This window comes from Mycetomoellerius zeteki, unplaced genomic scaffold (genome assembly GCF_001594055.1).
Source record: "Mycetomoellerius zeteki isolate Tzet28-1 unplaced genomic scaffold, Tzet1.0 scaffold135, whole genome shotgun sequence".
NCBI lineage: Eukaryota > Metazoa > Arthropoda > Insecta > Hymenoptera > Formicidae > Mycetomoellerius > Mycetomoellerius zeteki.
The window spans coordinates 3565877-3580985 of record NW_017256287.1 but is presented as its reverse complement, the minus strand read 5'-3'; the positions used below and the strand labels follow the sequence as shown (position 1 = coordinate 3580985).

The 15109-nt window shown below is 33.9% G+C and overlaps 1 protein-coding gene across 1 annotated transcript in view; it reads right to left on the bottom strand.

Annotated features, from left to right (window-relative positions):
• Nucleotides 1-252: 252 nt before the first annotated feature.
• Nucleotides 253-15109, bottom strand: part of fng (Fringe glycosyltransferase) — a 104141-nt gene continuing 89284 nt past the window's right edge. Inside the window, exons 7-9 of the mRNA XM_018461937.1 lie at nt 4192-4357; nt 2340-2425; nt 253-550 (exon numbers count right to left, since the gene is read on the bottom strand). Coding sequence (XP_018317439.1) covers nt 493-550; nt 2340-2425; nt 4192-4357 — 310 coding nt within the window. The 3' untranslated portion in view covers nt 253-492. The remainder of the gene's footprint in view (nt 551-2339; nt 2426-4191; nt 4358-15109) is intronic.

Here is a 15109-nt window from a genome sequence, read left to right as displayed (position 1 = left end):
AATTTTAAATTATTTCATTTCGTACTTGTTGTTCGTTCTTTTAATGAACGTCTTACAATTCATTTATGATTTATTACATTAATGTATAAATGTAAAAATGTAAATTGTATGCGCGAGTGTACCGGACAGAATTCGTTATTAATTCTTTCACACCTTATTAGTGTAAAAATTAAAAAATTATTCAGCATTTTCTGTGACCATGTATGACGTTTTTAACAAATTTAAACATAGATACTAACATTCCATGTGGGACTCATTAATTTTTCGCGTCTTATATGTAAAAATAAACAAATTTTCGAAAATATCTTGTTATTAACTCAATTATGCTCCTTACCGTACATCGATCTTCTGTTTTTCCCGTCATTGAAAATAAATTTTGCTTCGTCCTCTTTAGGAGAATTTACATTTTCTTCTCATTTTATCCCTAACAGAGAGAGAGAGAGAGATCAGTGTTTTTCTATTTTGTTCTTCATTCATTGTATGCGATCTTCATCATCTGTGCGGGCAATAAGGAACATGTGGAAACAGATGACAGTGGATGGATTTGAATCTGAAACAAAATGAAACATAGATATGATTAACGAGGATGTAAACCTTATCAACTTTATTACAAGCTTTTAAAATACAACTATAAATATAAAAGTGTTTGTATTTTTAAAATATATTGAATGATATAAATCTAATTGTAAGCGACAAAAAGAAAAATTTTAATAAAAATGTAATGTAGAAAACTTGTAAAAAGTCGCAATTATTATAAAGTCAATTAAAATTTACGAGAGCACGCCGTAATGTTGTCCTCATAATTACTCATCTCCCTTCCGTCTTTCACCAGTACCAATTACACAGAAAACATGAGGCATTTCGTGCACGTACATTAACGTGAATGCAAATTGCAGATGTCTACATTTGAGATGCACCATTATTGCAAAACGATCATTTACTCTCGCGCGTAAACATAGAATTATTTAAAAGAAACCGACAAGGAAAGCGAATTAATTTAACCCCATTATTTGTAAGTAGAGTAAACTTGGTTTCGCGAATTTCAAAAGATATTTATTTCGTAAATGATATTAAGTAATTTAGAGTAAAAGTTTATCCTAAGTGCTGTGTGTGTGTGTGTGTATATATATATATATATATAGTGTATTTAATAATTTTGTTAATTTTTGTCAAATTTATTTTATATAATAGAGAAATGTGAAAAACTAAAATTAAAATGCTTCAATTTTTTTTTTACACTCTATTTCGATTAATAAAGGATCATATTCAAACTTTGAATCAAAATTGAATTTCGGACAAATTGAATAAAATTTTAATGTTGTAATTCTATTCATGCTAATTGAAAGCTGTCATAGGTACAATTTACGAAAATGAACTTTTAAGTTGAAGTTATCCGAAATTAAAAAATAAAACTTGTTTAATATATATTTTAGCCTTTGATAGTATGAAAATTTGCTTATAATAAGTGCAATACAAAGGAAAAAATATATATATATATTATGTTAATAGTTAATACATGTATTATTTTTTCAAAATACTACATGTTTCTTGCAAAAACAATGTTAAAATGATGAACAATTCAGACTTTAAATACTAACTGTAATTAAAAAAACTATTTATTTTCATGAGTTGAGTATCAGTGCACTCCTCGCTTTGATGAAGTGAACGGCAAGGTTCACGAAACGTTGGCATTAGCAATGGATAAAAACACGGCGATAATCCGCAAACTTTCTGAATATCTTTGAAGATAATACCCGTGAAAGCCTAAAAATGCCAAAAAAGCCTTTTTATGAATTGTGTTCATTGACACTTTTGATGAGCGTGAAAAAACATCAAAATTTCAGCCAATTTGATCGAAATTTGATTGAATCGAAATTCAATAAGATTAAGCAGAATCACAATTGCGTAAATCTATAATGATATAATTTTTTCCAACGGGACAACGCAAAGTTAAAAAAATAAATATTGCAATATTTATTTGCGGTATTATAAGATTTCCTTGTAGAGACGGCGAAAATATTTTAATTCAGTTATCTCTTTCAACAAGTTTTCTTATTTGTCTGGTATTCTATACGAACACTCTACGTAAAGTTAATAATTATAGACGCAATTGAAACTTTGATGCAACATTACATCACAGAAGAGCTCGCAGAGAGTTCAAAAAGAAACAAAAAATTATAATGTGGATAGAATTTGTCATAAATTTTAAATGTATGTATTTTGTATAAACTATATTAGAAAATTAATAGTATGAATCAATTAAACACCAAGAATGGCAATATTCATGTTCAAAAGAGTTAAAATACATGGAAGTAAAATAAAATTCAAGACAGTATTACCTCTTTGGATCATCCTTCATATCGAAACCATCAATCTTTAGGATATTCCATTCATCTCTCGGTCCCTTAGAATAACTAAAAGAAACCTGGACAACACACAAAAGAATAGTTTGATTCAATAAAAGTCACAAAAGCTTTTTTTTTCAGCAGAAAAAATTGTATTAGAAACCATGTAACGTCACTGATAACGATGTTAAAAGAGACATCGTTTATTTGATGTATCATATATACATATGTGTATACTAGTTTCTGCGAAATCTGATACCAGTAATATACTGGTGATGAAAAAGAATATTTTTTGTATCAGCACTTTGCTTTACGCTGATCATACAATCACTTGCACGTTGTAACTTGATCTTTACACATGTATTATATTACAATTAGCTAATAATTCATAAATAATTTATTGTAAAAAATCGCTAGTTTAAAAAACAAAAATAATTTCCAATATATCAAATATAAGTTTAAAAACGAGACTTTGATTCTGAATAAAATGATTTAATTTCAATGAAAATTTTTATCGAATTTTAAAAAATATCAATAAATGTCTTCTCTTTCTCTCTCCCTCTTCCTCTCTCCCTCTCCGATTTCTTCTATTATTCCCCTACTATTTCATCATGCTACATATACATGCGTGCCACATAAAGGAGAACGTAATGTACACTGCCTATCAATGATTTGCAGGGTCGTCCAGTAGCCCTCATTTATTGGCTTGATTTACTCACAGGGTCGATAACGCGCGCACTTTGGAAAACGCACGGAAAGGGACACATTAGCAGTATATATGAATATAGATTCTATATTGTGCGTTTTCCAAAGTGCGCGCGTTATCGACCCTGCGAGTAAATCAAGCCGATAAGTCAGGGCTACCGTACGACCCTGTGAATCATTGAAGGGTAGCGTACATGGCCCAATTTAATTGACACTTATCGATAAAAAAAATTGACAAATGATATATTTTTAGCGTGCGAACTAATACTAAACGGAAACCGTATGATTAAATAATGACTATTAATATGTTTCGTGAAATAAAACAGATAGTACTCCGGGTGGTCTGATCCGTGGGCTTCAAATCATCCTATTATCGTATCATTATTTATCATCATGCTATTTATTACGACATTAACATTGATTATTTCTATTTTGAATTATAGCAACAAATCATTCTGCAGATGAATAAATTATGATAGATATTCGAATATCATTAAAGTTTGTGAAATTAGCACGGCGTCTTACTAAAACAATATTTTTAAAAAACAGTGACAGTTCCGGTAGCATTTTTTTTTTAGTTCTACCGGTCCTGACCAAAATTAAAAAAACGTTTTGCATTTTTAATACCAAGTCAAAAATTAAAAAAATGCTGTGCTAACTTTACGTTCCAGCACACGCGTGCCACATTTATTACAGGATATTATAACGGGAACTGTAGCCCCAAAAATGGAAATATTTTTCTTTTTTTTGTACTTTAGAGAAGTGCTATGCTAAAATCACAAAGTTAGCATGCCATTTTATTAATATAAAAAAAATGATAACACTTTTCAGATCCATTAAATTGTACTTCTAATGAAGTTCAGAAATTTGATTGAGCATATCAAGAAAAAAAAATTAATTACACTGACAATCAGCAACAATTATCTACTGTAATGCGTCTCAACATCACCTAAATAGAGATCATAAAATCAAATTCCATCACATAATTACCAAATGTTTAATTAAAGCATACTAAAAAAAATACGAGAAAAATCAAATATTTTAATGAGAAAAATCCTTTCCAAAATAACCTCTAAAATAGACTACATAAAATTCTCTTATTCAAAATAGAATTTAGAAAAAGAAAAAATATTGAAATTACCTGTTCGTGGAAAGTATCCTTGCTTAGGAACTTCATCGGCTCCAAGTGTGAGTGGAATTGTTCCACCACAGTGAGCTGTTTTTTCAGAAGATACTCGATGATGTACCCCATTGTTACATCATCTGGCAATCTAATTCTGTCGCCAACGGTGATGAACTTTCCTCCACTGAAACAGATATAATAATACCAAGGATTATTCGCACGATCGGATCAAAAATCTCGAAGAGTTATTACAAGAACATCAAAGTGCTCGATCAGAAAAGCTAGCGATTTCGTCTGCGGTTAGATTATAAATTACGACTTAGTATCGCTTTGCAACGGAGATATACCTAATATTTACCTGTAATTCTCTACGTAACGACACATAACGATGTCTCTATTGTTACAGAAAAAAGACTATTATATCAATGAATACTGCCGACATTCGTCATTCCAGGAAATGTCTTCGATTTTCATCCCTCGTGTTTAGAATCCTTACAAACGCACTCTACTAAGTATAAAATAAATGATAAATACACGAGTGCGAATGTAACAAGGTTAACCGAAACTGACCGACGCGGGACGCCGAATGATACAAAATCGATAAAACGCTTTGTTCGACATACCCGGAAGTGGAACCAGAGTTGCTATTTTCAAAATTAACGGATCTGAGGACCAATCATAGGGCGCGTTAAAACCGGACAAAGCTGCAAGCCTGTACGATGAGCGATTGAATGATTGGTTGGGTCTATAAGTAACCAATCATAAATCTGTTCTTTTTAGCTAAAGTTCTTGCACGGTCCATCTTTTTTTCCTTTTTCTCTCCACGTTGGAGAAAAAAAGAGAAAAGATGAACCGTGCAAGAACTTTAGCTAAAAAGAACAGGCCTCATGTCCATTTGTTCGGCGCAAGCAGGCTTTGTCAACTTGAACGCTTCTATATTCAACGAACAGAACGATCGAACTTGTTCGACATAGGAATTCAATAAAAATGGAGCTTTTGTATAAGGCCGGAATCAGACTACGCATTGAATATTGAGATTGAAGATTGAAAGATTGAAATTTGACCAATCAAAACAATAGGAGCTAAAATTCCTTTGTCCTCACTGGTCAAATTTTAATCTTCAATCTTCGATCTCAATCTTCAATGCGTAGTCTGATTCCGGCCTAATATATTAGACTAATTGGAATATTAGACTAAAAGTAAAAACCGATTACGTTCAACTAATATTTAATGCTTGCACAATAATTATTACATGTAACTATTAAATTTTATTTTTTAGATTGTGGAAACACGAGGTCTGTTTGCGTTGCTTAAAATCCCCCCAAAAAATTAAAAATGAGATAAATATATATTCGGGCAGTGGAGAGAGAAAGCGAATGAGTGCAAAAAGTGCAAACAACGCGAACAGACTTATAAACGAAAGCAGTGACAGTAGAGTCCCAATACAGATAGGAACTCCAATAAGAGATGACGAAAGAGACCTCGCATGGTCACGTATGGTACTATTATACTGACTGATGACTGCTGCTATCTGATGATGATTGGAGAAACTATTTTCTCGAATACTTCAAAGATACCAGAAAGTTTGCCTAATGGCAATGGATAAAAACACGGTGATAACCCGTAAACCTTCTGTAGTAGGTATCTTTGAGGATAATACCCGAAAGCTCAAGAAACGTTATTTTCTCGAATACTATTTTTAGAAATATTTAAAAAATAACTTTTTTTTAATTATATATCAACACAATTTCTTATTTTACCCTGAGTTTTTGATTTTGCTTTTTCTTCTTTTGTAAAAAGTTATTAATTATGAAAAAATGTTTATTATATAACTTTAAATAATTTTAGAGGACTCCCATAAAAATTTTATCTAAAATCTAGATAAATATTTTATAAAAGAATACCTTAAAAAATGTAGAAAAAAATATTTTCATACAATTTTCACATTCTGATAAATATCTGCAATAGATATTTATTATTTAGATATGGTTTAATGTTTAGATATACTCATTAAACTATAAAAGACTCAAACATCGTATGTATAAAATCGAAAAACATTATAAAATCTACGCCTTGTAACTCTTCTTAACGAGGAGCGGATGTAAATAAGATGTCATCAAGAGACAAAATCCTGATTAAAAATAGCCGTTGTTACACAAGATAGAAAATTAACCAGGCCATTTTAAATTTTGTTACTTCGATCTTCCTTCATGATCTTCGTTCAGATATAAAAATGTATAGATTTCCACATCTTTTTTCAACCAATGCATTTAACAATAATTCATACCTTGTATATATAGCCACACTTATATTTCGTAATATTCTTCCATTTAATTACTTAATAAAGCTGCAAGATTAACGAAAATTTCAATCTTCTTTCTCTCTTTATTACAATTATGAAACGGTAATATTAGAACAAATTAATTAAATCAACAAAAAAATCTATTAAACTTTTTTAAATAATGATTGTATATTTAAACGTAAATTATAAATAATATTTTCGGTAAATTAATTCTTTACTTGATATAATTGAGTTAATTGCTGTGATATCATATTATATATTTTTTTTAGCTGAAGAAATTATAGAAAGAAAAAATTAATTAATTGTAATTAATAATTACAAAAATTGTTTTAATGTGATAAATAAATCAAATATAAAATCAAATATAATGTATTACTTAAATGTCAAAATAAATTATTATTATTATAAATGTAATAACTCTTGGTATGGTGATATACAATTAAAAATATAATAAAACACATTTTAAGAAATATTGTTTTTTTTACATGCACAATTATTATTATAATATTTCTAGCATTTTCAATCAACATCAAAGTAACCACTATTAACTTTATTAAAAATGCTGTGATGTACATACGAATCTAATTTATCGATGTCGCTCGAACATTCAACGTCTGCTTACGGGCATCTGCTACATGAAATAATTACCGGCCACTACCCGCGTTGCGTATGAAGTAATTAACTCATTCCCATGGCGCCACGCACCTTATGTATTCGAGTGCCCGCAGAAGCATGATGATCCCCCGGTCTTCGCTAACCCTTTTCGCGACGGTCGTTCATCCGCGCGCAACGAATTATGGGGGGGGAAAAAAGTCGGAGACACGTCACGGAACCTCGGGACAGAGTCCCCGGCGGGAATAAATTACCTATGCACCACCCCGAAAGTCACGCGATGCCAGCTAAGGTCCTTAAGTCCTTCGCGTGGCACTCGTCACGCATGCACGATTAAGGTCGGCCGGAAATGCGGCGGCAGAACGCTGCTGTCCCGATGCGAAAGTCGCTCTCGGGTATGGGAGGAGGAGTGTATACAAGTACGGCGAAGATTGTCGCAAAAAAGGATACCACTCCCTTAAAAAAAAAGGGGATAATTGGCCCAGGATAAGGGTGGGATCGTGAAACAAGACCAATCATATAGTGTCCATCATGTAGTTCTCTTCACGTCTATACTACCAGAGATACACGATGCTCAGCAACTCGATCATTCGACATTCCCATAGATAACTCGCCAATAATCGTGCGGGATTGACCATTACGTGTACGAAGCGTTAACGTTCATTTCTCACCGTCATATACTTCATTAATCTTAGCGTTAATCAAAGCAGACGCTAGAGCACGGATGTGTTCCGTCCAGCCATCGCGCGCGAAGTAACGATCACTTTTCACCCAATAACGTACTCGTCCGATCGTTACTCTCCTTTATAATCTAGCATATTTACTGGCGTTCATCGGAGCTCTCGCGACGAAGAAGAGAAAGGCGCGTGAAATGAAACCCGTGGTTTCGATGCGCGTGACGTGAACGTTTAATTACGTCGGTGGCGACGACAATCGCAACAAGAAGACTTGACCGGGGCTTTAATTCGGCTGCATTCCGCTCATGTGGATTAGGTCGGAGTGGGAGACGCACCTGCTGCTCGTAACTGCTGTTGCGCGATCGCTACCGCTTCTCCGCTTCAAACTGGTCGGTCCGTATTAAAGCCGATCTCCCTTCGTATTTATTAAGCATGCTTGCTACCGACACGCGATACACGGCTCCGTAGTAACGAATTTCCGTCAATTAATCCGTTAATTCGCGTTATTAATAGAACCCGAACCACCGTTGAACGCTGCATCGTCGTCGTCGATACCGTTAGCAATGACGACGATGATAATGGTTTGTTTGCCGTATAACCGATCATGGCGATAAAGCGTACGTACACGCGAACGAGATTTACGCACGACCGATCGCGAAACTATTTTCCGATCGTGTCAATCACCACCTCGTAACGCAAACACATAATCTCCATTATAGGGAACGCGGAACCGATTCTCCTGACTGCTGTATCACGCCGATAACCTTTGTTTAGGAATGCGAGACACTTTCTGCGGCTATCGTTGAACTTCCGAACGATATTGCGTCGAACGAAATTACGCGTGAATCAGCACGTACGTAGTCTACCTGTAAAAGCCCCGCAACAGGTGGTCGCGATGTCTTGTCTTGAAAAAGAGACACCGATTCGCACGAATCGATGGAAATTTCGACAGGCGAAGAGTCTATGGCTGGCCGCGAGCGCGAGGCGAGAGATGCACGATCCACGACGGACATAAATCGTGCCAATTAGAGGCGACGGCAGGTAGTCACAACTTCGGTGACCAAACCCCCGTATATATATTGACCAGTAACTTCGCGTGAGAGAAAGGAGGAGAGTGCCAGACACGTGAAAGAACACGAACAGACAAATGTCTCAAAGGGGCACCGCCGCCGCGGCCCGAAGGTACACGAAAGCCTCTTGGAATGGGATACACGTTCGGTATGTTAGGGTAAGACAAGAAGAAATTCCTAAATATCGGAAGCGATTAAATTAGAATTAAAGATTTCACTTTACAATTAGTAAACAAACGTGTAATTGTATTATCCCAAGATAGGATATAAACACGATACACCTAACTTATCGATATGCTAAAGCTTCGTGTGTTTACGTATATCAACTTTGGACCCAAAGAGCCTCCGCAAAAAATGCCCGTTTTCGGTACCTCGATTTTTGAAACTTTTATTATGCCAAATAGTTACATATAATGACCCAATAACTCCTGCAAAATTTCAAGATGAGCATACAGCCCGTTCAGGAAATAGAGGGGGTTAAAGTTGACCATGTCCAATAACAAAATATATCAATTCAACATTTGAATTCGAACAACAGCTTTGCTTCCCACATCTAACACTTGAAGATTTGTATAGTATAAGTCTAGGACCTTATCAAATTCAAAACGCAATTTCCTACTATGCAGAACACCAGAATGAAGGAATATTTCTGGTTTCGAAGTTTCAACCAGATGCAAGGCACAGAACAGCTGCTATTAGATACACCGATTTTAACATAACAATCCAAGATCCTATCTTAATAAAAGCCGACATGAAATCGCGATACCGAGGTGGAAAGCACCACCACATCTTTGTTCTTTTTGACAAAGCCTTAACAGGTCGAAATTCAATAAAAGAATATTTTTGTACCTGTGAGAGTGGTGCTAGAACAGTAGGATGCTGTAGTCACATCATGACTATTATTTGGTATCTTGGATATGGACAATACCATGAAATAAGTACGCCTAATCCTGGTATCTGCGACGTCTCTATTACTATACCTAAAGAAAAGCCGCAACCAATACAAACAGAAAACTAAAGACTATGTATAAGATCTTGCGTTTAGTGGTTGGATTCTTACATCTTGCCTTCATTGGTTGGATAACTGCCTCTTTTCTTTATTGGTTGGACAACTACATCTCGGCTTTAATGGTTGGATTATTACATTTAGTTTTTGTTGGTTGAATTATTACATGTCACCCTTGTTGATTGGATTATTACATCTTGACTTTTTCTTTAATGGATTATTTATTACTTTTTGCCTGTATTGGATGTATTGGATCCGTCATTTGTAATTTATTAAAATTGACTTCAAATTCGTAATCAGCGACCCCAAAAACCCCCGAATAACAAGTTTCAAGTAGATCCAATGAATTTTAAAAAAATTGTCCGCCATATTGGATCCGCCATTTTGAATTTTGTAAATCTGAATTCATATTTATAATCAGCAGCAAAAAATCTTAAAATAGTAATTTATGTTGACTTTGCTTTAGACGTTATTGTTCGAATTCAAATGTTGAATTGATATATTTTGTTATTGGACATGGTCAACTTTAACCCCCTCTATTTCCTGAACGGGCTGTATGCTCATCTTGAAATTTTGCAGGAGTTATTAGGTCATTATATGTAACTATTTGGCATAATAAAAGTTTCAAAAATCGAGGTACCGAAAACGGGCATTTTTTGCATGCAGCTTGCGGAGGCTCTTTCTTGAATTAAGTGTCCGAAGTTAGCTCTAAATTGTAAATTTTATTGATCTTGAATACCTTCGCAAAGCGATAAGGCCTTACTCCGATTCTGTTTGATTCGATTCCATTCGATATGCCTCTGCGGTGTTCGTTTTGTTTTAGTTCAATATACACACCCTATTAAATTCATAACAAACATCAAATTATACTCAATTTGAGTTATTTTGACTATAACAATGGAGATAAACAATATAATTCAAGAAAATATATTAAATTTGACTCAAATTTACTTTATTATTTACTAAATACGTTATGGCCGACGTTTACTTTGATATTAACTACAGAAACGAATTAATTTACATTTTGGAACACTTGAAAGTTAAAGATAACACACACAAAATGCTATTTAATTCAAAGGATTGAGGATTGCTCCTTTGATATCTAATAGTGTATATAAATAATTGCTTATTACCGATGATTCCAGGTAGAAGGATCAAATTTAACCATCGTATTTGTGGTTAACTGAAACTTCTTGTTTTTTGAGTAATATGAGAATTGGTTAACTTTTCGACGATCAATTATAATATATAGATATACTTCTGATAATTTATCATGAAACATGTTGTCTCGTCAAGTACTTAAAGCTAATTAACTAACTCCTTATTCTCAGCTCGGTATTCGAAATACGATTGTTCAATTATATTAGTGCTATCTGTAGCAGGAATTTGCATTCTATCCGTCAATCATCTTAGGGCGATATTCATAGTCCGTTCTTATTTCAAGATTGTCTTAAAACGCTAATATGGCCCTCCGATTGGTTCGTGACTTCTTAGGATTGTATTAAGACGGTCTTGAATATAAGATCTGACTATGAATACCAGCCTTAAAGATCATGGCACATAGAAAAACTTAAGACGTAAGATTTAAGTATAGTAAGCGAATTGACCAATCATGGTAAAGATCATAAGACCATGTTGATTTCCTTACTAATTAAAGCTTATTCTACAATATGCTCTTTGTTTCCTGTTTCTTGCTTTCTACCTCTTGCTTTTTCCCCTTCTGCGACTGTTTTATCGACAATTTTATTTCTGGCTATGTGTGTCCCGTTTCTTCCGAAGTTCGTTAACTTTTATCTCGGATGACATAAAACAAAAAATCGGACAAGAAGCAAAAAGACAAGATGTAAAAAATAGCAAAAAGCAAAAAACAGAAAACAAAAAGCACATTGTAGAATAGGCTTAAGTCTTACGTCTTAAGTTTTTCTATGTGCCATGGCTTTAATATTTCGCATTCGATCAATCGATAATTTCAATGGAATAAGGATATTATAAAATGCAGTAATTCAATAAAATTAATAAATCTAAAATAATTACGCAGAAATCACAATGAGAATCCGTTGAATCGCTATTATAGTTAATCCTGTTTGAAAACTAGATCCTTCGATTGGCCCAAGTTATAGAAACTCTGCCGATATGCCCTCTGACGATGCGGATCACCGTATTCTCATTTGTTAAAACGACCATCGGATACATAATCCGACATCTCTCGGGGCCGTTGAATGTGCGGAACCAGAAATACGCTTCTTAGGCTAGGTCGTGTACGACCTGCATACATTTGCGATGCAACGAGAGCCTCTCAACCGGCAGAATGGATGGAGGAAGAGAAGGAAAAGGAAGGCAGTGCAGGTGTGCTCGGCAGGATAAAATAAGGTAACGACGAAATGAAGCACTCGCGATGCGGGACTTACTACGTCGACATAATGCTGTTTGACAGAGGACCTATCCAACGCTTTTTCAAACAGTTTGACATTTTCGTCGTGTGCGTCCTCTAATTAACAAGTTCTTTATTAACAAGATTGATTCCGCATGGAAAGAGAGAAAATGATCATGTTTATTCCGGAGAATTCGCTCGCTTAAACAAATTGGACAATTTGCATCTCCGATAATAAGGTGTATTTATTTCATAAATGTCGCGATACTTTATTAATAAAATTTAATTTAATGTGCGTGTCGAAATCGGATAACAGCCACCAATAATTCAATCGATCTTTAAATTAAATATTTTACTTTATATAAATTTATATAAAATAATTTAATGTACATAAATATATTTAGTATAATTTAACATTATTTAATGTACGTAATTATATTTAGTATTAAACGAATTAGATAAATTAACTTTTCAGTTTTATCATTAATAATAAATATAAAGAGAAGATTTCTATGTTAAGCTTCAAAATTTTTATATTTTTATCTGAAAGAGGTCGACACAAGAGAGAGTAGTGCTTAGTAAAGGATTAAATCCTTGGTTATTAAAAACTCGTTTCATAAATCCCGTAAATATTTTAGCAATGAGCTTAAGAAAATCCTCTCGGCCGGTTTTGTCGAAATTATTTTCTGCGCAATATTCTCACGCTTCACGACGAGATAACTCGCCGAAAGTCTCAACCGACCGTCCAATTAACGACGATCCTGCGTTCTACGCAAAGCGCTCGGAAGTGGCGTGTTTAATTAACGTTTTCCAGTACCCCTATGATCGCGACCGCCCTAGACACGTAGCCGAAAAAGCGAGCGGGAGAAAAAAGCCTGAAGAGAAGGGCAAGAGTAGAACGAAGTAAGAGAAGAACCGAGAGGACTAGAGGAATCGCACTCATTAGCGAATACCATCGGCGGATTCTCGAATCTGTGCCTGTCGTACCCGCCGTTTCTCTCCGTTCTGGTCACCGGGTCCTTTTTAATTGGGCAGATTAGTCCCGAATTCGCGTACACACACCCGCTTCCACCTCGTCGTTCGTCACCCGCCATCCTTTCGGCACACCGCCGTCACGGAATATCGGTCTCGTTAAAATACCTGGCGGCAACGAAATCGAATTTTCGGGATTATAAGGAAAAAGAATCAGGGACGTGATACGCGAAAGGAGAGTTTCGCCTCCTTGAAGACGCGTCCTTGATGCTTTTCGTCGTTGTTTGTTCGAATTTTGATGGCAAAAAATACTCGAACACGCGATGCGAAATTGGGGGAATAACTCTCTTGATTGGCGTTCTTTTATCACCCGCGATTTAAAAAATTTCTGTATTCATCTTGTTGATCGAACGAAAAAATAATAGATATAAATTGCGAGAATCATAGATTATCTCTCATAGATTATCTCTATTTTTTCGTTATATAATTATATATTATAATCAACTTGGAAAGGAATATTAATTTTCTAAAATCATTTAACGAGACTCAACTACTAGATTTACAAAAATCAATTGGCCTGAGATTTTCAATTTCAAAATTTAAATTTGACACATAAGCAAATGTTAATCATAATTGTTAATTCATCGTTCTAATCTCGAATTTATTGCTCACAAACATTAATAGAAAATTAATAAATATTTTAATAAATTAAAATTAGAAGTACATATTGTTTTATCATTATGCTAATTATCACATTTCAAAACCAAACGAGAAACAAACTCAAAAGATTATTGAAGAAACATGCTAAAATAAAAAGTTCGTTATTAATTTATAAAATTTCTTTAATAATTGGAAACAGTCCACTATTTCAACAAATTTTACACTTATCTACATGCCATCATTGTAATATATAGATATAATTTGCGTATGAATATGAATTAAAAACAGGTATCTATATTTTCGATGTGTCGGCACGGTTTCATGTTCAAACTTGTCTATCGTAAATAAAAGGTTATTCCACGTCTTTCTGCTATGTTGCGTTAATACGTTACAACTTGCAAAATAGCACTCGATTGAAAGTCGCTTGTTGAAAGAGCGTTTTATTGATCGTCAAATACGTGTACCCGCATATACACTTGTATGTTGCAGATCGAGTAGAATAAATTTATAAAGCCTCTTACTTTGTATTTTATAGCACGCGGTATCAAACACGATTGACATCGATTTTCGTGGAACATGCTTCTATATATACATACGGAATTAAAAGAAAAGCGTGTTACTTGATTTCCATAACTATTATACAAGATGTCTGGCAAGACTTCTGCCATAGAGTGTGCAGTGTAGATAGAGTGGACTAAACTCGAAAAGTCCTCTACCATTTTACAATTTTCGCAATAGTTAAGATATTAATTAAAAATCGCAGAATATTGGTTTTCAATAATTTTTTATTCAAATACTATCAACTTTACAAAAACAAAACAGCGAGAGACAAAAATTGTTTATTTTCTTCTCATAAAGTTCTGAGAATTTTTTCAGAATTTTTTAATACCGTATTTTCTCATGTTGGTAAAAATAGTTGCCAATAAGAAAATGCAGTAAGGTAGAGCTATTTGAGTATAGGGGCAAATTGATCAAATGCAAATATCAAAATGCAAATAATCAAAATTTATATAGATACGTCTATGTTTGCGTAATGTAGCACAAAGACAGAGATTACTGTACCTTAATACAATAATCTGTGTCCAGCTGTCAACAGCCAAATACGTGCGCTTTTTCGTTTTTGTATATCAAAAGTAAAATTATTAGGTGAGTATTCTTTTTGGTCTACAAGGTAATTAAAGCGATTGATAATAATCAAATGTATTTTTTGGATATAAGTTATTATCGTATTTTTTAACTTTAATGTTTAAGTTGCTATTTTATTTA